Source organism: Syngnathus floridae, chromosome 1 (genome assembly GCF_059516105.1).
Source record: "Syngnathus floridae isolate MCC-2025c chromosome 1, RoL_Sflo_1.0, whole genome shotgun sequence".
In the NCBI taxonomy this organism is placed as follows: Eukaryota; Metazoa; Chordata; class Actinopteri; order Syngnathiformes; family Syngnathidae; genus Syngnathus; species Syngnathus floridae.
In genome coordinates, this window is record NC_142413.1 from 5,375,888 (window position 1) to 5,401,932 (window position 26,045).

General features: G+C 44.6%; 5 protein-coding genes across 9 annotated transcripts; 3 read left to right on the forward strand and 2 right to left on the reverse strand.

Moving 5' to 3' along the window:
- Positions 1-382: 382 nt before the first annotated feature.
- On the reverse strand, positions 383-4,167 carry tsc22d4 (TSC22 domain family member 4). Of its 3 annotated transcripts, none has more exons than XM_088381913.1 (6): positions 3,900-4,167; positions 3,446-3,566; positions 2,754-3,205; positions 1,835-1,956; positions 1,718-1,754; positions 383-1,102 (listed from the first exon to the last, which is right to left on the reverse strand). In XM_088381913.1, exons 3-6 carry the CDS (start codon positions 3,186-3,188, stop codon positions 893-895), a joined length of 804 nt encoding a protein of 267 aa, XP_088238039.1. In that variant the 5' UTR covers positions 3,189-3,205; positions 3,446-3,566; positions 3,900-4,167; the 3' UTR covers positions 383-892. The 3 variants fall into 3 exon arrangements, with proteins under 3 accessions (XP_088238039.1, XP_088238041.1, XP_088238033.1); XM_088381915.1 differs by having other exon boundaries at positions 2,853-3,205; positions 3,900-4,166; XM_088381907.1 differs by having other exon boundaries at positions 2,691-3,205; positions 3,900-4,163.
- A 400-nt stretch (positions 4,168-4,567) lies between these two features.
- mogat3a (monoacylglycerol O-acyltransferase 3a) lies at positions 4,568-7,201 on the reverse strand. Its single transcript, XM_088381878.1, has 9 exons — positions 6,940-7,201; positions 6,443-6,621; positions 6,310-6,370; positions 6,102-6,245; positions 5,732-5,862; positions 5,310-5,353; positions 5,114-5,204; positions 4,857-4,965; positions 4,568-4,772 (listed from the first exon to the last, which is right to left on the reverse strand). The coding sequence occupies exons 1-9, from the start codon at positions 7,031-7,033 to the stop codon at positions 4,618-4,620; spliced, it is 1,008 nt and encodes a 335-aa protein (XP_088238004.1). The 5' UTR covers positions 7,034-7,201; the 3' UTR covers positions 4,568-4,617.
- A 2,167-nt stretch (positions 7,202-9,368) lies between these two features.
- On the forward strand, positions 9,369-14,678 carry atp1b2a (ATPase Na+/K+ transporting subunit beta 2a). 2 transcript variants are annotated; one of them, XM_088381888.1, is made up of 9 exons: positions 9,369-9,644; positions 11,149-11,277; positions 11,354-11,458; positions 11,596-11,675; positions 11,761-11,886; positions 12,609-12,668; positions 12,776-12,802; positions 13,027-13,122; positions 13,463-14,678. In XM_088381888.1, the coding sequence occupies exons 1-9, from the start codon at positions 9,539-9,541 to the stop codon at positions 13,625-13,627; spliced, it is 894 nt and encodes a 297-aa protein (XP_088238014.1). In that variant the 5' UTR covers positions 9,369-9,538; the 3' UTR covers positions 13,628-14,678. The 2 variants fall into 2 exon arrangements, with proteins under 2 accessions (XP_088238014.1, XP_088238018.1); XM_088381892.1 differs by lacking the exon at positions 12,776-12,802 and having other exon boundaries at positions 9,371-9,644.
- A 60-nt stretch (positions 14,679-14,738) lies between these two features.
- eif4e2rs1 (eukaryotic translation initiation factor 4E family member 2 related sequence 1) lies at positions 14,739-17,208 on the forward strand. Its single transcript, XM_088381943.1, has 7 exons — positions 14,739-15,017; positions 15,579-15,654; positions 15,731-15,865; positions 16,007-16,111; positions 16,179-16,331; positions 16,730-16,866; positions 17,044-17,208. The coding sequence occupies exons 1-7, from the start codon at positions 15,001-15,003 to the stop codon at positions 17,081-17,083; spliced, it is 663 nt and encodes a 220-aa protein (XP_088238069.1). The 5' UTR covers positions 14,739-15,000; the 3' UTR covers positions 17,084-17,208.
- Positions 17,209-18,045: 837 nt separating this feature from the next.
- Positions 18,046-24,274, forward strand: LOC148403600 (retinal guanylyl cyclase 2-like). 2 transcript variants are annotated; one of them, XM_088381868.1, is made up of 24 exons: positions 18,046-18,162; positions 18,659-18,906; positions 18,994-19,224; positions 19,305-19,460; positions 19,622-19,764; positions 19,892-20,047; positions 20,120-20,269; positions 20,334-20,550; positions 20,626-20,698; positions 20,805-20,889; positions 20,969-21,085; positions 21,151-21,234; positions 21,292-21,468; positions 21,533-21,686; positions 21,782-21,925; positions 21,987-22,135; positions 22,226-22,389; positions 22,451-22,574; positions 22,636-22,704; positions 22,791-22,965; positions 23,172-23,270; positions 23,367-23,452; positions 23,850-23,935; positions 24,007-24,274. In XM_088381868.1, exons 2-24 carry the CDS (start codon positions 18,666-18,668, stop codon positions 24,092-24,094), a joined length of 3,168 nt encoding a protein of 1,055 aa, XP_088237994.1. In that variant the 5' UTR covers positions 18,046-18,162; positions 18,659-18,665; the 3' UTR covers positions 24,095-24,274. The 2 variants fall into 2 exon arrangements, with proteins under 2 accessions (XP_088237994.1, XP_088237986.1); XM_088381860.1 differs by having other exon boundaries at positions 20,334-20,698.
- Positions 24,275-26,045: the final 1,771 nt, after the last annotated feature.

Genomic DNA, 26,045 nt, shown 5'->3' on the forward strand with positions numbered 1-26,045 from the left:
ATCTCTTCCATAATAGATACCGAATAATATTTGGAGGAAAAAAACGTGACAGAACATTGCTGGGCTCTGCTTGAGTGTCAGAGTGATGCCTCTGTCTGTGGATGACATCTTTGAACAAGCAGAGGATCAGTGATGTCACATCAGCTGTTAATGTTACACACACACACACTCTCTCTCGCCATCAGTAGTTGTCAACAAAGAGAATTTAGGCAAAGATTAGGGGAGCAGGGGATTAACAGAATGTGTTAAGAAAATCACCATGGATATTATTTAGTGTCTTCTTGATGTCGGGTGGTTATAAAAAGCACAAGTTCCGAAATTAGAACCTTTGAGCAGTCATTTCTACACTGTGTGTGTGTGTGTTTAAAAAAACAACAGAGTATTGTTGCGCAGACATTTATTTTAAGATCACTACATCCTGTATTGATCACCTTTCAATCACACAGGGCGATCAGATGTCTCATCAACTATCTATGATTATTTAATGGGCGGTACCGTGGATAGTGGTTAGCATGTCTTCCTCACAGTTCTGAGGTTCGGCAATAAAATCTCTGCTACAGCCTTCCTGAGTGTAAATGTTTTCCTGTGTTTGTGAGGGTTTTGTCTGGGCTGTGTATGTGTGTGTGTCAATGTAACACCTACAATTGGTAGTGACCAGTCCAGGGTGTGCCCTTGCCAGTGTACAAAATGGATGGGTGCATGGATGGCCTAAGAAAAATGGATCCACGGGTTAGTCTATTTGACAAAAATGGTGCACTTCAAGATGATAATGGAAGTTGTTTTTTCCCAATATGGATGGATGGTTGTTAGGAACTGTATATTTAAGCGTACTATAATATGGACTGAAGTTTATTCAACAAAAAAGTGAAACGTGCTGTTGCCGTGGCAACGCTCACACTCCCCCCTGCGTCGGATTGTTGTCCCGTTGGCTCGTCGGTACAGGACCAGGCGAGGGAGGCCTTGGGTCCGAGTGTGCCTGAGCGCGCAGGACCCGGTTCTCGGCCTCCAGTTGCTGGTTCCGCTCTTGCAGCTCCCTGATTTGCTCCCTCAGAAGCTCCACCTCTTCTCGTACGGCTAGCATTAGATGACTCTTCACCAGGTCCTGAATGTGTACAGAGAAATTTAAAATGGGAGTAGACACAACCCAACCTTACACTTAAAGGTATCTATCTTCATGTCCCTAAAAGTCTATTTAAGTTGCTTCATGTTCCTTTAAGTCTTTTCATGTCCCTCAGAGTCTCTACAAGTCCTTTTTTAGTCTCTAAAAGTAATCTCCTGGTAGTCTCTTCAGTAACTACAAATGCCCTAATGTCCTTACTCGTCCAGAGGTCGCCCCGTTACTGAAAGTCTTTTCAATCCATAAAAGTCCTATCAAGTTTCTTCCCCAAAAGCCATGTCCCTCCAATTTCCAGCAAGAATCTTCAGTCCCCAAAAGTGTCTTTTGTCCAGCAAGAATCTTCAGTCTCTAAAAATGTGGTCATGTTTCTTCATGTCCCCTAAAGTCATGGCCCACCAAGTTCTGACAAAGTCTCTCAATCCCTATTAGTGTTTTCAAGTCCAGAAACATCTCTTGAAGTCCGTCAGCGTTCGAGTGTCTTAATGAATTCTCTCAATTTTGCAGGTAGGCGAACTACAATTTAGCGGGGTTAACACTGTGCCCGATAAAAGGTGTATGTGCATCATGGAAAACATTTGTCTCCTAATGTGCACCACTCACCATGGCCTGTTCTATCTTGTTGTCGATGGCAACCACACTGGCGACAAACAAAAACACAATTAATCACAAAAAGTCCGCTCTTGTTACGTTGTCTCCAGAACCGCGCAAACACTATACCTGATGTCTGTCGGCAGGCTGAAGGCAGCGCTATTGTCCAGGCTGAACGTGGCCGGAGTCGGGATGAGGGTCAGAGTGGGAGGTGGCGAGCTTGGCTGAGAGCGAGAGAGTCTGAGGACGGACTGAGACAAAGAGACAAGAATGGGAAATTCTTTAAATACATCTGATTCTTGATCATCTACACCCACACTGCCATCTTGAAGTTTATCATTCTGCTTTCTCCATCATCATTCCCACGTCTCTTTCATATCTCTGCAAGTCCACCCAAGTCTATTCATGTCCCTCAAAGTCTTTTCATGCCCCGACAAGTCCTTTTATGTCCTTAGAAATACCTTCATGTCTCTGAAAGTCCAGAGATGACGCTTCATGTTCCTAAAAGTCTATTCGAGTCCCAACAAATCTCAACAAGTCTCTTCAAGTCAAGTCCCAGCACATTTTTGATCTCCCTACATCCCTCTGCATCTTCCTATAAGTCTTTACACGTCTCTTGGTTTCTATAAATCTCTTCATGTTCTTACAAGTCCCTTCATATCTCTTCAAGTTCCTTTATGACTAAAATTCCCATCTCCATGTCCCAGAAAGTCTCAAGTTTCATGTTCCTACAAGTCCAGACACATTTCTTCATGTATCGTCAAGTCGCGTCCCTAGTCTCATGTCTCTTCATGTCCCTACGAGTTTTTCAAGTCCCTCCAAGCCCGCTACAAGTCCCCAAAACTTAAATCGGTATGTCTCTTCATGTCCTAAGTTGCTTCGTACCCTTACAAGGCGTGTCCCTCTAAGTTCCTAGTCTCCTAATGTCCCTTTAAGAAATGTCTCTAATTGGCTCCATGTCCCTATTGGCAAATCTTTGTCATACCTGCCCTCCGACATTAGAGGCCAAGTGTAATGGAGAAGGTGGGGAAGGCACTAGTTTCCCCACCGTTTCAGCATCTCTGATTGGCTGAGATGGTGAATGGACTGCTCCTCTAATTGACTCCAGAGACTCCAGTGATTGGGCGTGTCTCATGCTGTCCATTACCCGCTTCAGCCCTTCAGTAAAGTCTGTGCACATCCAGCGGCCACGCCCATACGTGTCGCCATGTCCTCTCCCGCCCGTGCCGCCTCCTGCTAAGCGGACCAGTCGGAACCTGGAGGAGGCGCTTGCCCCTTGCCCTAATGCATCATGGGATATATGTTTCCTCTTCAGGGAGGGTGTCGTGGGCTGGGAAGAGCTGCCCCGCGGACTATGGGAGGCGGACGACGCTTGGACAACGGTCAGGATCACGCCGGGAGCCGATTGGCCGGCCCAGCTTTGACTTAAATCGGATGTCACGCTGGTGATTTGGAAGCCACTGCGCTTTTTTTCACAGGTCATCACCAAGGATACACCCCCTGAAAAGACACACAGGAAAGGTAGGCCGTTGAAAATGAGGCCCGAAGCAAAATGGACCCATAGGTTGGACCGTGTGTCATGTGGTTGGTTTTCAACACTGATATGCACCAGGTTGTTTAATGTCCCCAATTAAGGACAGGCATCGTAACACATTAATAGATGGTTGCTTGTCTGTATGTGCCCCGCAATTGGCCGGCGACCAATCCAGGGTGTGTCATGCCGTTTGGGCTTCAGCTTACCTGTAACCCTAATGAGAATGAGCACCAAAAAAAATGGTGGCGTGTTTATCTATTTGGTGCTGCCATTGGCTGCCGACCAATTCAGAGTGTAAGTCCCCTCTTGCCTCAAGTCAGCTGGGATCTGGTGAGACACAAATCAGGAGAGGCGCGTTGAAAAATAGCTGGATGGAGACTGTAGAACTGCAAGTTTTACCAGACCCTTCTCTATGTAGAGCTCAAAAACCATGTAAATATATGTACACGGAGGGAAGTACAACGCAAATAACATGTCAAAATGTTTACACAGAGGGAGGAGCATTTACAACTTTCATGGTGCACTAGTACTAGGAATTTACTGAGGATGAAGTATATCCTCCATTTTTAATCTAAGCACAATCTCTCTTAGCGCAGTTTTTTTCTGCATTTTTGTAAAGTCGGCTGGCACTTAATGTTTTCTTTAAGTGTATTGTCTCACCTGTTTTTTTTGCGTCTTTGGAATTGTTGTCAAAGTTCCTGTTGCGCTCCTTAACTTTTCTTCTTCGCTTGTTCTCTTAGCTGGCCCCTACGTTACTGCGCGTGCGTCGAGAGGCTTCGCTTCTGAAGGGCGAAAGAAAAAAGCAAGAATAAAACTATTCCGAGTGCTTGCACGACGACTCACAATAGTTTTGTCCTCGTCCGCTTTCGCGACAATGCGGTTAAATGGCATTTTTGGTACGCGTGACGTCACAGGACTCAAGTAGAACACTCGGTGCACACAGCTCCTCCTCCGTCCTGCGCTGACGTCACAATGGAGCAATTCTGTGTTTTTTCTTCAGTGCATACCAGCTCGGTGCAAATGCATAACTCCAAAGATTATTTTTCCAATGTGTTAACGTAGCTATTTGATTACGTTTTCAAATCTGATCATATCAATCATATTCAAATTCATTAAGCATGTATAATTATTTACATTAATAGTAAATGTTTTATTTACAAGAAGTCAAACATTTCGAGACATAAAACTATTTTTTTAGAAAAAAACAGTTGGATCAATGCTACAAACAATAATGCAGGCTATTTGGATGATATAAATGCTCGGTGGGCCCAATTGAATACTTGGGCTGCTCCTTATATAAAGCAAAAATGTAGATTCAAATTAGTGCATGTTTTTGTGCGTATCATTTTTATTGGACATAGAAAAAAGTGCAATCATGTCAGGTGAAGGTCAGGTGTTGGTCTTCCTGCAGACCATATTCATGTTTGTGCTGCTCAAACAGCTCGCTCAGATGCTCCAGATAAACTTCATGAAGAGCGTCGATATCCTCGCTGCTCGGACTCGGACTTGCTGTGACCTGGATTGGCTTCCCCACTGCAAAAAAGACACTGCTGAGTGGGGCGGAGAAACGGACGCGGACCCCGCAGATGGGGGTTGACATGTCTCGATGGATCGTACCAACTGTGAATATGGCTTTCCTGTGCGGCAGTAGCCCAAAGCTGTACTGGAAGACTCCTCTGCCCTTGACCAGAGGCAGTGCTATTCCCATAATGCTTTGCAGACGGTCCTGTCACAGAGCAACAGACCTCATGTCCCTATAAAACTCTCTTAAGTCTTTCAATGTCCTTAAGAGTCATGCCCCTTCAAGCTTGTACAAGCGTCCAGGTGCAATGACACTCGTGTACAAGTAGGCTTACTATGACAACTGAACTCACCTGCAGCGATCTGAGAGGAGAGCCTGCCGGGTTCTGAATCTGATCAAACAGCTCGTTTTCTCCAAACGAGAAGACGGGCACCAGATGAGCTCTGCGCAGATACACGGGTAGAAAACAAAATCAAGCACGTCAAAATGCCTGTCACGCAGGCTAACCCCGCCCATCTCCTTCCGACCCTCATGGCCATGTCACACACCCGTGTCTCAGTGCCAGTTTGATGAAGCCCTTCCTTTTCCGAAGCTGCAAGAAGCAGATAAATGAACATTTTAGTTCCATGTCCCTAATTCCATCCTCAAGTCATGACCTGTCGATTTTTCCTAAAAGTCTCTTCGTAGCACTACGGGTCTTCATGTCCCTACGGCTTTCTCTTCATTTTCCCACAGGTCATATACCTTCAAGTTTATTCAAGGTCCTCCAATTTCCTAGAATTCTCTTTATATCCCTATAAAACAAGTTTCTACAAGTCTCTTCAGGTGCCAACATGTCGTGTCTATACATTCCGAAAAGCATCTTCATGTCCCTACAAGTATACTTTATGTCCTTACAAGTCCCAACAAGTCTCTCCATGTCCCCATGAGAACATTCATTGACACAAATCTTTTAGTTGAACGTTCATACCTGTAGCGTCAAAGCTCCTGGGCGAGCATCTAGTGCCTCTGGGGCTGCGCCCACCGCAATGACGGCAACGTTTCCTCCTTGGGGACGACTCAGCAGGTAGGAAAGGCTGGACTTGGAGCTTGATACCAGACCTGAGAGGTGCCACATTGTTTTACTCCTATATACGTAGATATCCTGTGCTCACCCGTCAACGGCATGCCAATGTGGATAGGTATTGATATCATATGTAAATGCGTGCGCAGAAGCTGCAGGAAAGTGCTGCGTGATGGGATGCTCTTCCGCAGTGGTGACGCAGAAACTACCCGTCAAACAAGTCACGCTTTCACCCAGGCAGGCTAACTGTAATCCAGTCAGTCAGGTGTTTGTTTACCTGCACACATGATGTAATCTCTGAAGAACGGCAGTCGGAACCAGAAGGGGAGCATCAGCAGATGAGAGTTGAGTCCAGGAAATAGACTGGAGAAACCCGTGGACTCGGTGCAGAAGTTACAGAACGCCCCTGTGGCCAGTACGCCTAGTGAATAACATAGAGGCGAGTGAGACGGATAGCCAGGTGGACATTTAAGTGAGCGTCTCACCATGTGGATGGAATCCAAATATGTAGTTCTTGTCAGGGTCCAGGTTGACTGTTTTAACCAGCTGAAGATAGATGACAATTGTCAAATTTGCGTCGCTTGACACACTTGTGACATGCATGCAAGCAGGAGATACCTTGATGGGAAAATAATCACGGAAATATTCCCACACGCTCCAGCGCCTGATCCACTGGCACTTACGACCTCCACGGTTTGGCGTGTCCCAGTCCAGCCACAACCAGCCAACGTAGAGCAGCGCCGCCACCCACCAGGCAGAGAAAGACAGGAGGATGAAGGTGGCCAGACAGCATTGGGCTGAGGGACAGACAGGTTGGTTGGCAGGAAGACATGTCTAAATTATTGATCATTATTTTCTTGCACCCCAAAATTACAAATAAAAAACATTGTTGTCACTATGGGAATATATATATATATATATATATATATATATATATATATATATATATATATATATATATAGAGAGAGAGAGAGTATTTTGTATTATTTGAGTTAACTGCATAAAATGCATTTTAAGCTTTCCCCCTTTTTCTCGTTGATATTCTTTCAATGTATCGATGGAGCGCGTCGTCAAAGAAATCTCGCGAGAGTAAATGAGGATAAGTTTACTTTACCTAAACCCAGGAAAGAAAAGATCCACTGCAGCACGGCGGCGGTTTGCAATCTTCGCCTCAGTGGGACGTTGAGCGGGGCAAAGTGGATCTTCATGGGAGAAAGGCGTCGCAGGGAGTCGCGCAGACTCAATCTCGTCTGAAGGCTGTCAGATATTCTCCAACAAACTTTTCGCTCCACCAAACTTTGTAAACAGACTCGTCCCTACTACGCTCATATGAGGTGCTCGTGTTTGTGGGCGGTACAGCACCCGCCAATCACAGCACTGAGTGGAGCGCGTTCATGTAGGTGTGGCGTGATTGGTTAAATATTAATGGTCCGAAGTTCGAAAGTAACTTTTTTTGACAAATACTGTTTTATCTTATTATTGTGCTATCATTGTACCTTGTAGCCTATTTTTTTTTACCCTGTGGAATGTAATATGTCGCACATTTAAATTGAAGAGCAGATTGGAAAAAAATGGTAAAGTGACGTCTACCAGCAGTCCGATCCTTGGACAACAGATGGCGAGCAAGATAAAACAGCTCATAAATTCAGCACGCACAAGCCAAAGAAGACCACGACGAATGCAAAAGCGGGACTGGACCACAATTTACTGGTTTGTGCGTTTACGTCAGCATAAATTTCAATGTCATTATTGTGTTCGATCATCAACGTCAAATAATTAAGGGCTAAAAAAGTACGGGCTTTTGAGTTTTCAGGTGTGTTACATGATCCGAATCGGCTAACGATTCAAATCATAAATAGGGGGGCGTGTATGTAAAGAGTTGGTGCTTCCAGTTTTTTTTTTTTTTTTGCCTCCGTCGGTTTTCTTCCAGTTTTTGTACTTTAGTCTCATTTCTACTTAATGTCTTCCTCTTATTATATAGGTTGTCGCTACCATCTCTTTACAAACAATTAAAAGGTTAAGTAGTGACAGAATAATATTTATTTCAATAGGAATAACGCACATTAATGACAATCAGTATAAAAACAAATGTAGATATGCCGGTTTATAGCTATAAAATTCATTTTTATCCATAGTCCCAAGGCAGGCCAATACATAAGAAAGAAAATATACAATATAAGTAACACAAGGGGAATGTATGGAGTAGAGATTACCACGTTTGTCTCATGTGTACTGTACAAGCAAATCATAAATTACCATTCCAAACCGGTCAAGCAAGTATTCAGTAACTATACCGTACTGCTATTGTTTAATCAGCCATCAGTATGTTTACTAAGACGTTAACATAGCGTGCCTGTCTTTGTTGATTCTATAGTTACAGATACAGACTCGTCATACACAGACCCGATGGGAGACATCTTGACCCAGGACAGTTAGTGGACAGGGATGTCAGTCCTTGTGAACTTAGACAAGCGTCTGGGCCCCACGTGGACCAGAATATGCCTGGAACCACATGAACAGATGAATGTCTGGGCCAGAACTACCATATCAGCAGGCCAGTGTCCAGCAGCCTCCTGCAGGAGGCATATTCCGGGGCAGCCAATCCACATTTGGGAAAGATCCGCAACGGACTCTTTTGAGCTTGGGTTTTACTTTTTAAGATCCTTAACCCACATGGTCATGAAGGCTGCTTATGAAATGTTAACATTTATTATATCTTGGAGTTTGGAACTGAGCCCTGAAAATTCAGACGCAATAAATCTCCCTGACAATAAATTAAAACATTTACACAAAATTAACACAAACTCATCTTGTAACATTTTCCTTGTGAATTAATGTCTTGCAGATATTTTGCTTTTGAAAAAATGCATAAAAGGTCCGAGGACACTGGGGTTTATGTCACTTTGCAGCCTGTAAAAATACCAATTAGTACTTTCCTATTAGAGATTGATCATGGTTTTGACTCGGTGAAATATACGTTACCATTCCAGAGAGCTTGGGTTTTTTTTTTCCCAGTGAGGAAACAATAAATTATCCCAAAATACAAACAAGTAAAAAATCCTGCTGTGATTTAAGAACAAGAACAACTGACAAAGATGCACTTTAAGTGGTTCACCAGCAAGCGAGCTCCAGGAATGGATAATGGAATCAATAAGTGGAATCGCTAAGGTAAATGCTGTGCATTTAATTGAGATGACTTGAAATGGACTGAATTAAATATGTGTATCCTGGGAGTGCTTGCAGCAAACAATTTTCCCGTCCCAACTTTGAATCCAGCAGCGGCCTGTGCGTTTGGCAAAATTGAACATAATCCACCTCTTTCCCATAAACATCACCTCGCAAAACCATCATTATAATATAAAATAAAAAAATAGACTTCAAATCGTCAAACATGCTCTTAAGTCAATCTCATAGCATGGTGTAAAACGCAGAATAATTGTCATTCCAAGTCAAAAATATTGTGACGTTAAATTTCACTGAAATGTGTTTTCTCTCCCGTGCGTGACGCGGCGTTGGGCGCACGCGCAGAGAACGGCATCTTGTGACGTCACGCGGGGAGGTGCGCTGCAAGTGACGCCATCTCGTCCTTTCCACTGTCGTTCTTGGTCCATCTCCCTTCTGGCAAAGCATCCCCCTCACCTCCGCCATCGCCATCTTCATCGCTTGACTCTCGTCTGTCCTTTCGCAAGGCCTTCATCTTCCTCCTCTTCATCATGTCCGCCGCCAAGCAGGAGGACCGCAAGGGTTCGGGCGATTGGCGGGAGTTCTTCTGGAACCCGCGCACGCACGAGCTGCTGGGTCGAACCGCGGCCAGCTGGGGTGAGTCGCGCGCACGCGCACACTAAATAGCGCCCCCCCTGCCCCCAAAAAAGTGATACTTGACTCGAAATAGAATTTTACGTAATGTAAATGAAATATTTATGACGCATTGGCTTTTTTTTTCACGATCAGTTGCCTGAATGTGTGGTTCTGGATGCTGACTGTTTTTTTTTAATATCCAACGATGTGAAAGCTGCCCCCTGGTGGCGCTTATGTTACTTTTTTGCAACACGCACACAAAAACATAAGGACATTCAGTCTTTGCATAACCTCCTGCGATGATGTCATACATCCCAGCATGCACCAATGCAGTGGCGCTTTGGCCTTGATGGAAGCTGAAGGACACACACACGAACAAACGCATCTCACAGAGGGAGAAAATCTGTGCGTGTGTGTAAGTGTGTGGGTGTGTGTGTACTTTAATCAGGATTATTTGCCGGGACGCAGATGAGTGGATTGTAATCTGTTGAAACATTTTCCATACCTCCAACGACCAGTGCTCTTTCAAGTGTGTCTATCACATAACTGCTGTGTACCTTCAAAAACTCCATGGCAGTGATTTCTTGTTTTCATGTTTTGATCCAAACATTCATGACCTGTTTAACAGAAAGGAACGTAAAGACAGTTGATTGTAATTTCATATTTATTCTTTGTTGCTATCGGAAAAGCTAACAACAGTTAAACACAGTGAGCACGTTCACACCAGCGCTGCTGTTGGCTACAGTTCACGCTCAAATACTCACATGATATCCCAACAGGCTCCGCCTCTTAAAGGCATGTTCTATTATAATGCCTCTGCCACAGACACAACAATACAGGACGCATTTTCTATACTTTTTATGCTTGCAATTTTGTTCATTCATATACGATTTCAATGTGTTTTGCTTGAAAATATTTTTGTTTGATATGGATAAAAATATATATTTTAATTTACACTATATAATGGGTTATTAACCAAATACAGGTGGGTCTTGGTTTGCTGAATTTCGTTAAAGCATGCCAGGAATGAAAGTGAAAATAAAAGCCTTATGCTTGTCGGGTCTGGGCCTGGTCCAGTTCTGTCGTGTGAGATCAGTGCAAGGATTGCAGCAATCCTATTAGTCGAAACGCGTTAATCTTCCACACAGAGCAACACTTTTAACGACTTTAAGTCTGTATGAGACCTGCGAGTCTGGAGCCTCTCGTGGGGCTCTTCTCGAAGACCCTTTAACGGCTTTCCCCAATTGCGTTCGTGGTTCTGGAGTGAAAGGCAGGAGCAGATGCAGGAACGGGAAAGTACTGATCGCTGTGATAAGACGATTTTCGGACAAGGTCTGTCACTGGCTCAAAAGTGTCAATAAGTGAGAAAAACAACACCCTCCATCCCCATTCAATCTGAATTGGGTCATTGGTGGGGGGGCGGCGCTTAATAACACAAGAGGATTAAAGACATTGAGAGCATGACGGGGGAAGGGAGACTGCTCCCGTGGACCCAGATAATGAGTGTGGCCCACTCCCTCCCTAGGTCTGATTCTGCTTTTCTACCTGGTCTTCTACCTGTTCTTGGCTGGGATGTTCACGCTCACCATGTACATCATGCTGCTGACGCTGGACGACTACAAACCCACATGGCAGGACCGGCTAGCCACCCCAGGTAGGAGAGCGGAGGGAATTGCCATTGGTTGATAAGGTCCAGTTTGTGATTGGCTGAATCTGTTGCCGTCTTTCAGGGATGATGATTCGTCCGAAGGGCAATCAACTGGAGCTCACCTACTCCCTGTCTGAGACGAAAAGCTGGGAAGGCTTTGTGCAGAATCTTGACTCGTTTTTGACCCGTAAGAAGAAGAACATGACCAGCCTACATTTTAAAAATCTGCATTTTCTTTGTTTTTAGTTTTTTTTTATGGACGTAAGCTTTGAAAATACAACACCACAAGGTGATACACGTGCTATCATTTTTGACTGTCTACAGCGTACGACGACACCCAGCAGGTTCAAATGAATGACAACTGCCCCCCAGACCAATACTTCATCCAGGAGGACAGTGGAGAGGTAGTAAACCCATCTGTCTTTTACCCAGCTTTCTGCATCTGTCTCACCTGTCTATCTGTCTGTCTGTCTGTCTGTCTGTCTGCAGGTGAGGAATAATCCCAAGCGCTCCTGTCAGTTCAATAGGTCAATGTTGGAGGAATGCTCAGGGTTTCCCGATCGTTTCTATGGTTACAGCCAAGGGCAACCCTGTGTGCTGATCAAACTCAACCGGGTATGTTCAAACCTTCGAAACGCTTGTCTGTACACTTGTACGCACTCACACTTTCTCCACATCTGGATGACCTTGACAGTTTTATTTGCCTATCATCGCTTTGACGTCCAAATACAAGAAAACCACCAGGGGGAGCTGTTGAGCGTAATCTGTCTGTTGCTGCGCTTAACCTCATTGTTGGGTTTGCAGTGACTGGGCCTACCCCAGTTGAACTTGGACGACACAAGATAATGTATTTTCAGGAAATTGACCAAAATTAAAAAGTTATTTTTAAAGATAGAATGCTATTTTCCCAGACTTTGGTTTGATTAATATCTTCTAAAAACAACACCATCAATTTGCAAAACACAAACACATTTATTATTTTTTCTTCACAATTTTAAACAGTTTCCTGATGTCTCAATAAGTTTCTGTGACATGCATTGTGTAAGAGAATTTTTGAAAAATATAATAACTTGCTTTTAAAGTTTAGTTTGTGGTTATGAGTAGTTGATCTTGAAAAAAAAAATCTTTTATGATTGTAGATGGTAGGAAAGTTTTTTCTTTTTTTTTTTAACCACTGTAACACTCATACATATGAGCCAGCAGTATAGCCGTCTACTTATGTCAGCGGGTTATTTTCTCTGGGGCTGGATTGAATTAACAGCATTTCATTTCATTTTGATAGAGTCACTTGATTATGATGCATTCATCCTAACAAGATTCCGTCTGTCTACCCGCAGGTGATCGGGATGTATCCGGGAAAGGATGGACAGTCTCCTTTTGTCACCTGTGCTTCCAAAGTAGGCCTGTCTGTCTGCCTGCACATCTGTTTGTGTGCACATCTGTCTGTCCGCACATCTGTCGCTCTCTTTGTGTACACGGCGCGTCATCCTCCTCTCTTCCTCAGTTGTACAAAGTGGAAGAAGACGAGTTGGTAAGATGAATAGAAACTCGCTGAGCTTACTAGAAGTCACCACATAGCTTTCAAGTCAGTCCTCGAATGGAATGCTTGCTCTTACGTCGATAAGAGGCACTTGTTAGCTGCAATGTAACTCTTACTCAGAAACTTCCTAAATGTGTCATGTGTGGGACCTGCACATGCTTATTTCCTCTGCGACCAATCAAATGGCATTTATGTGTGTGTTTTTCTGTACGCAGAGGGAGGACAGTGATAAGATGGGACCTCTGGCTTATTATCCTCCAAATGGAACCTTCAACCTTATGTATTACCCTTATTATGGCAAGAAAGCTCAGGTGACACGAAGCTACACGTCATTTCACCTTCTTGCATTGAAGTTACATCGGTTAAGTTAAGTCAATTTTATTTGTATAGCTCAAACATGTTTCAAAGGGCTTCACATGGCCACAGTTGACATTCTCAACATCACAATATCTTAAATATTTGCACGTACTGTTCCTTTCATATTTTTACATAAATATTAATTTGAAGTGCTCCAACAGGGTATTTTTGCATGCTGTCATGTTGCAATTTTGGATAGTGTTGATGACTTGTGAGGTGATAAAGTGGTGGTCAGCTACGTCTATGTACTGCGAGAAGTTGATATTCATTCATGTTGCGTTTTGTGTGTGTCAGGTGAACTACACTCAGCCACTAGTGGCCGTCAAGTTCCTGAACGCCTCCCTCAACACCGACATCGATGTCGAGTGCAAAATCACCTCCAACACGCTCACCCCCGGCAGCGAGCGGGACAAATTTGCCGGCCGCGTGTCTTTCAAGCTACGAATCGACAACAAGTAGACGCACAGCATAGACGCGCAAGGCCGCAAACGTCACCGCACTGCAATCATGACTCTGACCACTCCCAATTTTTCCCCACTCCACACGCAAACTCGATGACCAATCACCCCCCCCACGCAGTTTGACGTCAGCCCACCAGAATCTCAGTCTACCATACCTAACCTCAATCAAGCTATTTATTTATTTATTTATTTATTTATTTATTTATTTATTTATTTATTTATTTAATATATTTTTTAAAATTTATTTGTTTGTTTGTTTGTTTGTTTTTGTTTGTTTTCATACACTCATTGTCACCATATCGCTGAACCTTGGCTGACATTTCTGCCATTGAGTTCAGTGTTTCCCAAACTGGGATCCGCACACCTCAGTGCACAAGCCGTAGCTTGAGACTTCGCAAAATAATTTGCAATAAGGTCATATTTCATATCATTTTTTTGAATAAGTGCATACCTACTACATATGAGGACAGGTGCGTCAATAATGCAAACCTAAGCCAATCACGCTTCCCTACCCTCGCTTTGGGCCAATAAAGAGCTCTGATCAGGTTATTTATTATCAAGTAAATTTCACATAAAGGCATAAAGTCCTGTTTTTTTTTCCATCTCAAACAAAAGACGATAAAGTCGCACTGTACTCCCTTCTCTTGTTAAATTTTGACTTTCATATTATTTCTTGGAAAAATATAACTATTCACAAAGGATTAAGACTGTTTGTAATAAGTGCTACTTTTGCTGAAAAATTACGACCTTAGTCTTATAAGGTTGTGTCGTTTCTTTTTTTATATGAATTGGTTACTGCAAAGTCATAAATGCAGGTCTACTGTTGGGTTTGTTGGCAGTCACGTTATTTTTAATTTTAATTAAGTATTACATTCAGTTTCTGCCTTGACATTTTGACATTTTTTGTGTACTTTCCTCACAAGCCTTCTCTTCCAATCATCTTAGCTCATGTGCAGCCAATCAAGATGTTGTATGATGTCATGTGACTTGGGTTGTCCTGTCTGAACATAACCACGTGATTAAAGACGCAGCGATTTTGTTCCTCCTTCTGTCATTTTTGAATGGCTTTTCTTTGTCTCTTTTTCTGACTCAACCAAAGGATTTATTTAGCCAGTCACGTTTAATACCATATGTTGTTATAGACTGCTCTTCGTGGATGGTGTTTCTCTGTCGGCAAAGGACCTCGCTTGTCTTTTACCGAGCACCGTAGCGCTTTGCTTTTACGACGCATGCGCGTTTTCGACACTACAGAAGGCAAGCTGTGACGCGATGAGAGTCACGAGTACAAATAAATTGAAGTTTTAAAAGCGTCAACAAAAGGACGTGGCGAACTAAACTCCGGCAAGTTGCTGGCGATCCGTCAGAAAAGCAATGGACCCGCTTCAGTGGTAAGACACAACTGAATCTGAGAAACAGATGAAGAAAGCATCTGAAATTTTAGCCATTGTTAGCATACTGACCAGTCGCACAGGTGGATTAGTTTCTGCAGGGACTTGAACAAATCCTAACACGGACCGAGACAGCAAATGATTAATTTAAAAAAAAAAAGATATTGTTGTATTATATTCTTGTATTTAGCCTGGTGTTGTCTTCCGATTTGCTCAAAGGAAGGATTTAACATTTAATAACACGTTTTGTTATTGTAGTCCGATGTTTATTTCATAATTTCTGCAATAGCAAAGTGAAAACAACAATCAAATTATAAAATAAATATACAGTGAATCCAATGTCCCCAAGCGTTTGAGTTGAGTATTTCTTGAAAAAGTTATTTTTATGATTATTCACTACTCTGCTTTCTTTTTTATACATCAAGTGACATTTGACAGACTCGTATTGTCAAAAATGATTAAAACGTTGTGAAAACAAATGTTAAATGCAAAGACAAGTTAATTAATGAGCCAATTGTCCTCATCATTTGTGGCGAATAATAACACTGTTTGTCATTGCAGTCCGAATGTAGAGGCGGAAGAAACCAGATGCGGTCATGACAACGGTGAAGTTTCCAACAACAACAGTCGCGGCAAGGTGACGTTACCTCCGCGTCACACCTACGGTCTGTCTATTTGTGTCTATACGTCTTGTCACGTGACTGTGTGTGCAGACGGTGAGTCCAGGTCCGGGGGAACATCCTCTCCAGTATAACTACACATTCTGGTACAGCCGAAGATCGCCGAGTCGTCCCGCGAGCACGCAGAATTACGAGCAAAACATTAGACGGATTGGCACTGTGGCATCGGTACGCACGCACGCACGCACGCACGCACGCACGCACACACACACACACACACACACACACACACACACACACACACACACACACACACTCAAACGCGCTCGCCTCTCTGGATTTCCAGTGTTCAAAAGTTTGTGTGTCCAGGTGGAGCAGTTCTGGAAGTTCTACAGTCATCTGGTGCATCCAGGAGACTTGAGTGGACCCAGCGACTTCCACTTGTTCAAGGAGGGCATCAAACCGATGTGGGAGGTAAGGAGGCTGACGTGATGATAATGGAAGGCAAAGACTGACCTCACAGTCTTTGTCTTCCTTTCAGGACGAGTGCAACCGCAGCGGGGGCAAGTGGATCATTCGGCTGCGGAAAGGGCTCGCAAGCCGATTCTGGGAGAACATGATTCTCGCCATGGTGGGGGAGCAGTTCATGGTGGGGGAGGAAATTTGCGGCGCCGTCGTATCGATACGCTTTCAGGTATGAAAATATGATTGGAATTCTGCCTTCGTCTAATTGCAGTTCATGTGATTAGAGGACGTGGATGTTTTAGATGATTAACACCCATTTCATTATCAAATTAGTCGACAACAATTTTGAGCATCAATCGTTTGTCACGACCTCATTGCAATTCGTATTGTTCTAATCATCACAATTTCAGCTTTGTTTTCCTCCAAATGTGGAGAATTTTTGTTTGGGTGGTATGTTGTGAATTTAAAAAAATATATATAAAATTTGTCTTGTGGCTCAATATTGGTATTTAGATTAATTTATTAATTCGATTAAATTGATTAATTAATTGGTTAATTTGCACAGTGGCAGAAGAGTCCGTCCAAGCGAGTGCCACATGCGAAATGAAACGTTTGTGTGTGTGTCAGGAGGACTTCCTTTCAATCTGGAACAGGACGTCCAGCGATCAAACCACAACCTCCAGAATCCGAGACACTTTGAGACGGGTTCTCAACCTTCCCGCCAGCACCATCATGGAGTACAAGACCCACAATGACAGCCTCAGGTATGAACGCAAGCACAAACACTCTTTGATTGACTAATTGGTATCGTAACAGTCAAACTGGATCATTGTAACTTCAGCAAGGCATACAAGGACAACAATTGTCATATTCTAAAATTTTGCCAGATCGGTTATGTGGAAATTGTTGAGATTTGAACTTCACATTGTGCTTTGTTGTAGGGACAACTCCAGCTTCAGAAACATGAAGATGTCCCACTGACGCTTGGGAGTGGAATGTTTGTCGTTACGTCCTTGTATTGAGTTCTTCGAGGTTACCTTGCAGCGGATTATGTTTTTGGTGTTTGAGTGTTGGCACAGGGTACCGATTAAACCCAGTGGAAGTCATTGAACTGGTTGCTGTCTTTTTTTTTTTTGCCTTTCACTTTTGACTCTGTAAATGAGAACAGCGCTTATCTGACGCTCTTCCAGACCTTGGCTAATCCCATCTCTATTCTTGGCTGCAGACCAGCTGCGACAGTAGAACTAATCCAGATCTGGATTATTAGATTGGCTCTCAATGGCAAAGCACCACACTCAGTGAAATTTGGTTCCAGAATGAAACTAATAATCTCAAGTTGACTTCTCATCTGCTGTATCAGATTCCCAACCACTTTGCACCAGGTGTGCTTTGGGAAATGATTCACTTACACATCCCAAAATGTTATATTTTCTACAAAGTGGTGCCTCGTCGAGCCATCCCTGTATAGAGACAATTTAACGCACTTCCACTAGAGGGCAGCAAAGACACAATCGGTCTATCCGCGCACAACGGAGACTTGCATGGTGGCCATCAAAGCCAGAGGTGTGAAAAGATTGTGGCACAATCTGTACAGATATTTAAAGAAAAAACACTGTACGATGTGGTTCAACTCAGTCAAAAGTTTGATTATATTGCTAGTTTTTTTTTTTTTTACATTTTGTCAAAGAGCTAACTATACTTCCCATAGTTTTTCGAATAGTTTGAACTAAACAAGTAACAAAGAAAGCTAAATTAGTTCATGCTAACTCATTTCATCCCAAATCATTAATCATCTAATAGTTTTGCTTTTCTGGCCTCTGTTGGACTAGCTCACCTTGCACTCACGCCCGCGCGCGCACACACACACACACACACACACACACACACACACACACACACACACACACACACACACACCGCCATCAAGCTCTCATTAGATGTCACTTGAAGGCAAACGAGATTAAAGTCAAAGCCGCTTTCTCGCGCTGGCCGGCTCCTTGCACCTGACTCAGCGTCAGTTTGCTGGCTTTTCTGTGGGCAAATGAAGCTCGGAGACAAAAGTAAGTCACGCTTCCTTGACTTCATTTACTCATTGCTGAGAATTTTTTTTTTTTTTTTTTGTAAAATGTCAAGTGCATTTGATAAATGGAGATCATCAGATGTTGAATATTACGTATTTTATTTTTGTCTTCGGTAGAATCCAATAGATGGATCACAGATTGGACTCTGATATCCACTAGAAGATGTCTCTTTTAGCTATGATGCCCTCGTTTTGTAAATTTTCATGGCAGCAAGAGCTAGTTGAATCCTTTTAATGTCGTTGTGCAGGAATTTGTAGGAAACTACTTTTGCCATATCGTTTTGACGGTCACAAGTGTTGAGTGTGACATTTGCTGCTTGCTTGACTGCCCTGGTGAGGTGTTTAATCCTGTAAAGATGCCAAGTAAAAATATCCCTGAAACCTGGATTAGGCACGTGCACGCACGCACGTGCACACACATGGACACCCCCCCCTTCTTTTGTGTTAAACTGGGTCTTTGGGGTTCTGCCTTCCAGAGTGAGGATGCTGCTGCCCAGGTGGTTGCTGGGTCTGTGTTTGTGGTGGCTGAGTGTTGCAGAAGTATGGACCGCTACCTTCAAGTTGGCACTCATTGGTCCCTGGTCCTGCGATCCGATGTTCTCCAGGGCAATGCCGACAGCGGCGGCCAACTTGGCGCTCTCAAGGTTACGAGTTGACCGCAGCTTAAGCCGGGGCTATTGGTATGATGTCAAACTGTTGGATGAGGAATGTTCCACTTCTAAAGGTGTGTAAAATTGGGGGGGTGGTTGTATTGTACAAAAGTTAACATACGAGCAGAAATGTTGACACGCTGCTGGCTGTGATTTGGAAGCTTTAATAGAACTCGGTGACATGGAAGGTTACGGTCACGCCTACGTGGGACTTTTTAATCCTGCCCTATGCCACGCTGCCTCTTTATTGGCTCAACACTGGGAGGCGGGGCTTGCGTCGCCCAGCTGCCTGGATGCCGACTGGCCCAACCTGCCACCCATCCCTCGCCCCAGCGCGGTCCTGTTCGCCGTGCTCCGGTTCTTCCACTGGGCGCACGTTGGCGTCATCTCGGGTTAGGAATATTTTTTTATAATTTGTCACGAATCTTGAAAGTTCCCTCACCGACCGCCTTGTCTTCTGTTCCCTTCTCAGCTCCGGCCGACATTTGGAGGAGCACCGGAGAAGGAGTTGCCGCCTCACTCAGGGCTCTCGGCCTCCCGGTGGGGCCCGTTGTCACCATGGAAACTAACGCCAAGGAGGGTGCTCGGGATGCACTTCAAGCAATCCGAAATGCGGACAAGGTCAAAGGTAAGCATAGCTTTTTCCTGTGGCTAAGGAAGGCTCAGGTGTGGTTTTTTTCTCACGCCACTTAAACATCTTTGACTTTGTTGGGGGACACCTTGGAGCTTCAAACAAAAAGTTTTCTATCTGACAGCAGCATCCCTTTTTTTTAATTATTTTTTTATCAGTTGTGATCTTGTGCATGACGTCTGTCCTCATTGGTGGGGAGGATCAGCGAAAGCTCCTCTTGGCCGCTCTGGACATGGGCATGGTGTCTGCCGGCTACGTCTTTATTCCATACGACGCCCTGTTGTACGCGCTGCCCTACCAGGTATCGGATCAGCACGAGAAATCAAACCTTTATTAGAATGACTCCAAACTTATGGTTGACATAATTATTTCTGCAACAATTGATGGTATTTAAGCGCTGACTGCATTATTTTGCTCCCTCATTGAAGGACACAACCTTCCCCCAGCTGACCAACAGCACCCATCTTCGTCATGCCTACAGCGCCGTTCTGACTGTCACCATGGCGTCGGATCAGAATTTCTACGAAGCATTTCGCCAGGCCCAGATGAACAGAGAGATCCGATCGGCCGTGGCAGCCACGGAGGTACCGAAATGATCAGCGCGAATATCCCTCGATAAATGTTAACTCTGACACGGTATTCTTTTTTTTCACCAGGTGTCTCCGCTTTTCGGAACCATCTTCAACATGGTTTACTTCGTGGCCAAGGCCGTGGAGGAACGTCGTCAGGCGGGCGGCGGGCGATGGGTGACGGGCGGTCAGTTGGTCCGCTCGGACGGAGGATTCGACTTTCAGGGATTCAACCAGGTCGGTGCTTGGTCCAAATCCACGTCGTTCCCAGTTCATAACACGCCGCTTGGGGCGACGCCAGGTGTTGTACGGCGGCAGCGACGGCCTCGGGATGCAGGCGGGCTACGTGGTGCTGGACTGCAACGGCGACAAACTTATGCCCACGCACACGCTCGCTCCAACGTCCACCATCGGGCCGGTTGGAACTCTCTTGCCGCTGAGGCGCTCCTTCAGCTTCCCGGGAGGGAGACCGCCCAGCGCCAGCTTCTGTTGGTTCGATCCTGATGAGGCTTGCAAAGGTGCGCTAAAGACAAATGCGCCCACCAAATTTTTTTTGTTTTGTGTACGTCGTGCGATTTCATTTTTGTCCGTAGACACGGACGCTGTGACGGGATTCTTTCTCTTAATCGTCTGCGTTCTGCTTGGAGCCATTTTCTTTTGGTTCAGGTAAGGACTCATACTTTTGAGTATTTGTAAAAAAAAAATAAACACTTCTAGGTTGTAATTATAGAACAATCAAATAAAAAAAACATCAAGTATGACACTTGCACAGGAAATGGAGGGGAGCAGAGAACACCTCCAAACTCATTCTGACGCTGGATGACATAGTCTTCATCGACACTCAAGTCAGCAGAAAGGTTTGAGGAGATTTTCATAAGTTCTAGTTCAGTCGAGTCGGGGAACTCATCTCGGTATCATGGTGTCGCGATTCCGTAGAAGCTAAACGACGAATCGATCATGAGGAGTCTTCTGGAAATCAAAACGCCGTTCCGCTCCATCGCCAGAAGTTACATACTGACCACACCCGAGAGCTCCAATATCGGAATCCTGGAGGTACGCTGGCGCTTTGCCCGGAAGCGTCCGCTCGCATTTACTTCCTAGTTCTGCGCTTCTCTCAGGGAGACTGGGTTTGGCTCAAGAAGTTCCCGGTGACGGGGACCACGACAGCTGTCAGTCAACGCACACAGAGGCTTTTCAGCCAGGTATGCAAGCGATGTGTGGCAGGACTCTGCCAGGTTTCTGAATTTCTGTGTTTCCAGTTAAGGGACATGAGACACGAAAACCTGAATCTCTACTTGGGCCTCTTTGTGGACTCGGGAATCTTTGCCATCGTGGTGGAGCACTGTCCTCGCGGCAGTCTGGCGGACCTTTTAGCCGACGGTGACATGAGGTTGGATTGGATGTTCAAGTCGTCCCTCCTGATGGACCTCATCAAGGTGACAACACGAAGTCAAGTTCAATGGGAACTGCAGCTGATCGGAATCGTCTGCTGTGTTTCAGGGGATGAAGCATCTTCATCTGCGGGGTTTAAGTCACGGACGTCTCAAATCCACAAACTGTCTGGTTGACGGGCGTTTTGTGTTGAAGATCACGGATTACGGAATTCCCATGATCCTTCACTCGGAGAGCCTCAACACTGTTGAAGACCCGCAGGGTGAGGACGACGAGCGTCCGTCTTCTTACCTGCTTCGCTTTTTCCATCTTTCATCTTCTAGCCTGATTCCTAAAATCTTTTTTTTTTTTTTGCAGAACTGTTGTGGACGGCACCTGAGCTTCTGAGGTGTCCCGTCAGAGGAGGCACCATGGCCGGGGACGTGTTCAGCTTCTCCATCATCATACAAGAAGTCATATCGCGAACTCCCCCCTACGCCATGATGGACATGCCTGCCCTAGGTGAGAACGTCCTCCCGTGTGCGTGTGTCACCGCTGACTCAGATCGCTCGTCTTCCGCCAGACATCGTGGAGCGGTTGAAGCAACCGCCGCCTCTCTGCCGGCCCGTCATTTCTGTGGACGAAGCGCCGGCCGAATGTCTCACGCTGATGAACGAATGTTGGAACGAAGACCCAGCCAAGAGGCCGAACTTTGATGAGATCTTCAAGCAGGTGAAGCGATCCCACCGTGCTCTTTCGTTGAACCGGCCAATCAGATCTTGAAAATTTGAAGTCCACTTCTTAGTTTTCATGTTGTCGCAGTTTCGGGGCATCAACAGAGGGAAGAAAGCGAACATCATTGACTCCATGCTTCGGATGCTGGAGCAATACAGTTCCAACCTGGAAGATCTGATCCGAGAAAGAACCGATGAACTGGAGGTGGAGAGAAACAAGACGGATAAGCTAGTGGGACAACTGCTGCCCAAGTGAGACATCCATTGTTGAGCGCGGGAATGGCGGATTTTTTTACTCCAACAAGCGTTTCAGGTCGGTGGCTCAGTCTCTGAAGAAAGGGAAGCCGGTTCGACCGGAGCATTACTCGGACTGCACTCTCTACTTCAGCGACATCGTCGGATTCACGACCATCTCGGCTCTCAGCGAACCCATCGAGGTGCAAGCCGTTACCGTGTGCGACTACTTGGCACATATTAAAAACATCATTGATCGTTTAGGTGGTGGACCTGCTCAATGACCTCTATACCATGTTTGATGCCATCATCGCGTCTCATGATGTCTACAAGGTAGGACTCAACTCCAGCAAGGAGTTATATTTATTATTTATATTTCTGCTTCAAATCAGCAGATTTTTGGTCTTGTCTGTGTTCAGGTGGAAACGATCGGCGACGCCTACATGGTGGCGTCCGGCGTTCCCAACCGGAATGGCAATCAACACGCAGCCGAGGTGTCCAACATGTCGCTGGACATCTTGCACTCCATCGGAACGTTTAAGATCAAGCACATGCCTGAGATTAAAGTCAAGATAAGAATTGGACTCCACTCCGGTAAGAAAAAAAAGTGTGTGTGTGTGTGTGTGTGTGTGTGTGTGTGAGACAATTCACATCATTTATTAGTCTGAAACTGTACATCATTCAGTTTAAAAAAAGACTTTGCATTTTGTATACTTCACATGTATGCCAGATGTACCTTTTACATTTTGTATTTTATTTAATTAAATGTCAAGAATTAAACAAATAAAACGTGTCCTTAGGTCCAGTTGTGGCAGGCGTGGTGGGTCTCACCATGCCCAGGTACTGCCTGTTCGGCGATACTGTGACCACTGCTTCACAGATGGAAGCCTCCGGACTTCGTATGTGCAAAAATCCAATTTCTGGCAAATGTTGTGTAGTGTGCCAATGAAAACATAAGCAAAACATTGTTATTTTTTTTTCTGTTTGTTTTGCAGCATACAGAATCCACATCAGTCTGAGCACGGTCAAGGTCCTGACGAGCCTCAAACTGGGTTACCACATGGAAACCAGAAAAGCTCAGGTGCGCGTTGTCTCTCGTCTGTTCGTTTAAAATCGGACTATGTTGGTTATCATATATACTCATTTTTTTTTTTTTTTTTTTTTAGAATAATCCTGTACAGTAAAATGTTTTCAAAAAAAGACTAACCAAAAACAACCTTAGTACACACCCGTGGTTAAAAATGCCTTTCTTTACAACTCACCTTCTCATCATCACCTGTCAATCAATCATGTCATAGAATAAAACTGCCTTTAAAAAATGCAATAGATCATATTGGGGGAAAAAAAGAAAATTTTCTTCAGATTATATGTCATCTAGCATCAGGATTTGTTTAGGATACACGTGTAACTACATAAAGCACCATACATTCTTTTTTTTAAAGAAGCACTTTATCTACAGTCCAATTGTGTTTTCTTAGGTGAAAGGTTCCGAGGACACATTTTGGCTGGTGGGACGTGACGGCTTCAGTAAACCTCTGCCTGTTCCTCCGGACCTCCAGGGGGGGTAGGGATGGACACGTGACACTCTTTAGCAGTTGTTGAATGAGTTCACTGAAGTGACTGTGTGTGTTCCAGGGCCAGTAACCATGGAATCAGCCTCGATGAAATCCCAGTCGAGAGAAGACAGAAGTTTCTGGACCGACAGAAGAAAATAAAGAAATAGACATTGCCAATGGTTGCACACATTCGCGAGCTCGCGCGCACACACACATGCACACACAGACACACGCACACACGCACACACACACACACACGCACACACACACACTACCTCTGAGTCTGCTTTTGAACAATTTAGTGTAAATAAAGCAAAATGTGTTTTTTTAAGGTGAAAAAAAATCAAACAAAATTTGTGTGGACATTGTACTTTTTGGAGTATACCTCAGGTGAAGGCTCAACCTTTCGGCCAAAGTTACCTTAACCCTATTTCAAAACCTAGTTTGAAACCCTAACACTAATTTTAAACCCTACTTCCAAACCCTAACCCGTGTTTAAAACTCTAGTTTGAAACCAGTGACTTGCTGTGAGGTTCATGACTTGGGAGGCACTGACCCCCACTGGGGTCAAAGGTCACAGGTGTCAAGCTCTAGTCCTCGGGGCCGCATTCCAACATGTTTCCCAAGTTACCCTCGTTAAGCGCACCTGCGTGAAAAGTTTTTGGTCACTTTCAGGTTCTGCAGGAGCTAAAACTTTTCACGCAGGTGCACTTAACGAGTGAATCACACGGACACTCCATTAGGTACACCGCCATTTTCAAGTGTACCTAATAATAGGCCACTTTATTAGGGAAATCTCATGGTCAAAGATCACAGGCGTCAAGCTCTAGTCCTCTGGGCCGCATTCCAACATGTTTTCAAGTTACCCTCGTTAAGCGCACCTGCGTGAAAAGTTTTTGGTCATTTTCACGTCTGCAGGAGCTAAAACTTTTCACGCAGGTGCACTTAACGAGGGAATCACACGGACACTCCATTAGGTACACCGCCATTTTCAAGTGTACCTAATAACAGGCCACTTTATTAGGGAAATCTCATGGTCAAAGGTCACAGGCGTCAAGCTCTAGTCCTCTGGGCCGCATTCCAACATGTTTTCAAGTTACCCTCGTTAAGCGCACCTGCGTGAAAAGTTTTTGGTCATTTTCACGTCTGCAGGAGCTAAAACTTTTCACGCAGGTGCACTTAACGAGGGAATCACACGGACACTCCATTAGGTACACCGCCATTTTCAAGTGTACCTAATAACAGGCCACTTTATTAGGGAAATCTCATGGTCAAAGGTCACAGGCGTCAAGCTCTAGTCCTCTGGGCCGCATTCCAACATGTTTTCAAGTTACCCTCGTTAAGCGCACCTGCGTGAAAAGTTTTTGGTCATTTTCACGTCTGCAGGAGCTAAAACTTTTCACGCAGGTGCACTTAACGAGGGAATCACACGGACACTCCATTAGGTACACCGCCATTTTCAAGTGTACCTAATAACAGGCCACTTTATTAGGGAAATCTCATGGTCAAAGGTCACAGGCGTCAAGCTCTAGTCCTCTGGGCCGCATTCCAACATGTTTTCAAGTTACCCTCGTTAAGCGCACCTGCGTGAAAAGTTTTTGGTCATTTTCACGTCTGCAGGAGCTAAAACTTTTCACGCAGGTGCACTTAACGAGGGAATCACACGGACACTCCATTAGGTACACCGCCATTTTCAAGTGTACCTAATAACAGGCCACTTTATTAGAGAAATATCATGGTCAAAGGTCACAGGTGTCACGTTCTAGTCCTCGGGGCCGCATTCCAACATGTTTTCCAAGATTCCCTCGTTAAGCGCACCTGCGTGAAAAGTTTTTGGTCATTTTCACGTCTGCAGGAGCTAAAACTTTTCACGCAGGTGCACTTAACGAGGGAATCACACGGTCACTCCATTAGGTACACCGCCATTTTCAAGTGTACCTAATAACAGGCCACTTTATTAGGGAAATATCATGGTCAAAGGTCACAGGTGTCAAGCTCTAGTACTTGGGGCCGCATTCCAACATGTTTTCCAAGATTCCCTCGTTAAGTGCACCTGTGTGAAAAGTTTTAGCTCCTGCAGAACGTGAAAATGAACAAAATCTTTTCACGCAGGTGTGT

Coding starts and splice junctions, on each gene's coding strand:
- tsc22d4 (XM_088381907.1), bottom strand. CDS start 3,188: ATGACCTGTGAAAAAAAGCGCAGTGGCTTCCAAATCACCAGCGTGACA. Junction 1,755..1,834: donor AGCCTGCCGACAGACATCAG/GTATAGTGTTTG, acceptor GTTTGTCGCCAG/TGTGGTTGCCATCGACAACA. Junction 1,103..1,717: donor ACAAGATAGAACAGGCCATG/GTGAGTGGTGCA, acceptor GTACACATTCAG/GACCTGGTGAAGAGTCATCT.
- atp1b2a (XM_088381888.1), top strand. CDS start 9,539: ATGTCCGCCGCCAAGCAGGAGGACCGCAAGGGTTCGGGCGATTGGCGG. Junction 11,459..11,595: donor TCTTGACTCGTTTTTGACCC/GTAAGAAGAAGA, acceptor GACTGTCTACAG/CGTACGACGACACCCAGCAG. Junction 11,676..11,760: donor TCCAGGAGGACAGTGGAGAG/GTAGTAAACCCA, acceptor GTCTGTCTGCAG/GTGAGGAATAATCCCAAGCG.
- mogat3a (XM_088381878.1), bottom strand. CDS start 7,033: ATGAAGATCCACTTTGCCCCGCTCAACGTCCCACTGAGGCGAAGATTG. Junction 6,622..6,939: donor CTTTTCTTTCCTGGGTTTAG/GTAAAGTAAACT, acceptor TCTGTCCCTCAG/CCCAATGCTGTCTGGCCACC. Junction 5,863..6,101: donor AGATTACATCATGTGTGCAG/GTAAACAAACAC, acceptor GGCACCTCTCAG/GTCTGGTATCAAGCTCCAAG.
- eif4e2rs1 (XM_088381943.1), top strand. Junction 16,112..16,178: donor GCATCAAACCGATGTGGGAG/GTAAGGAGGCTG, acceptor TCTTCCTTTCAG/GACGAGTGCAACCGCAGCGG. Junction 16,332..16,729: donor TCGTATCGATACGCTTTCAG/GTATGAAAATAT, acceptor TGTGTGTGTCAG/GAGGACTTCCTTTCAATCTG.
- LOC148403600 (XM_088381860.1), top strand. CDS start 18,666: ATGCTGCTGCCCAGGTGGTTGCTGGGTCTGTGTTTGTGGTGGCTGAGT. Junction 22,390..22,450: donor GTGGGACAACTGCTGCCCAA/GTGAGACATCCA, acceptor CAAGCGTTTCAG/GTCGGTGGCTCAGTCTCTGA. Junction 22,575..22,635: donor CTCTCAGCGAACCCATCGAG/GTGCAAGCCGTT, acceptor TTGATCGTTTAG/GTGGTGGACCTGCTCAATGA.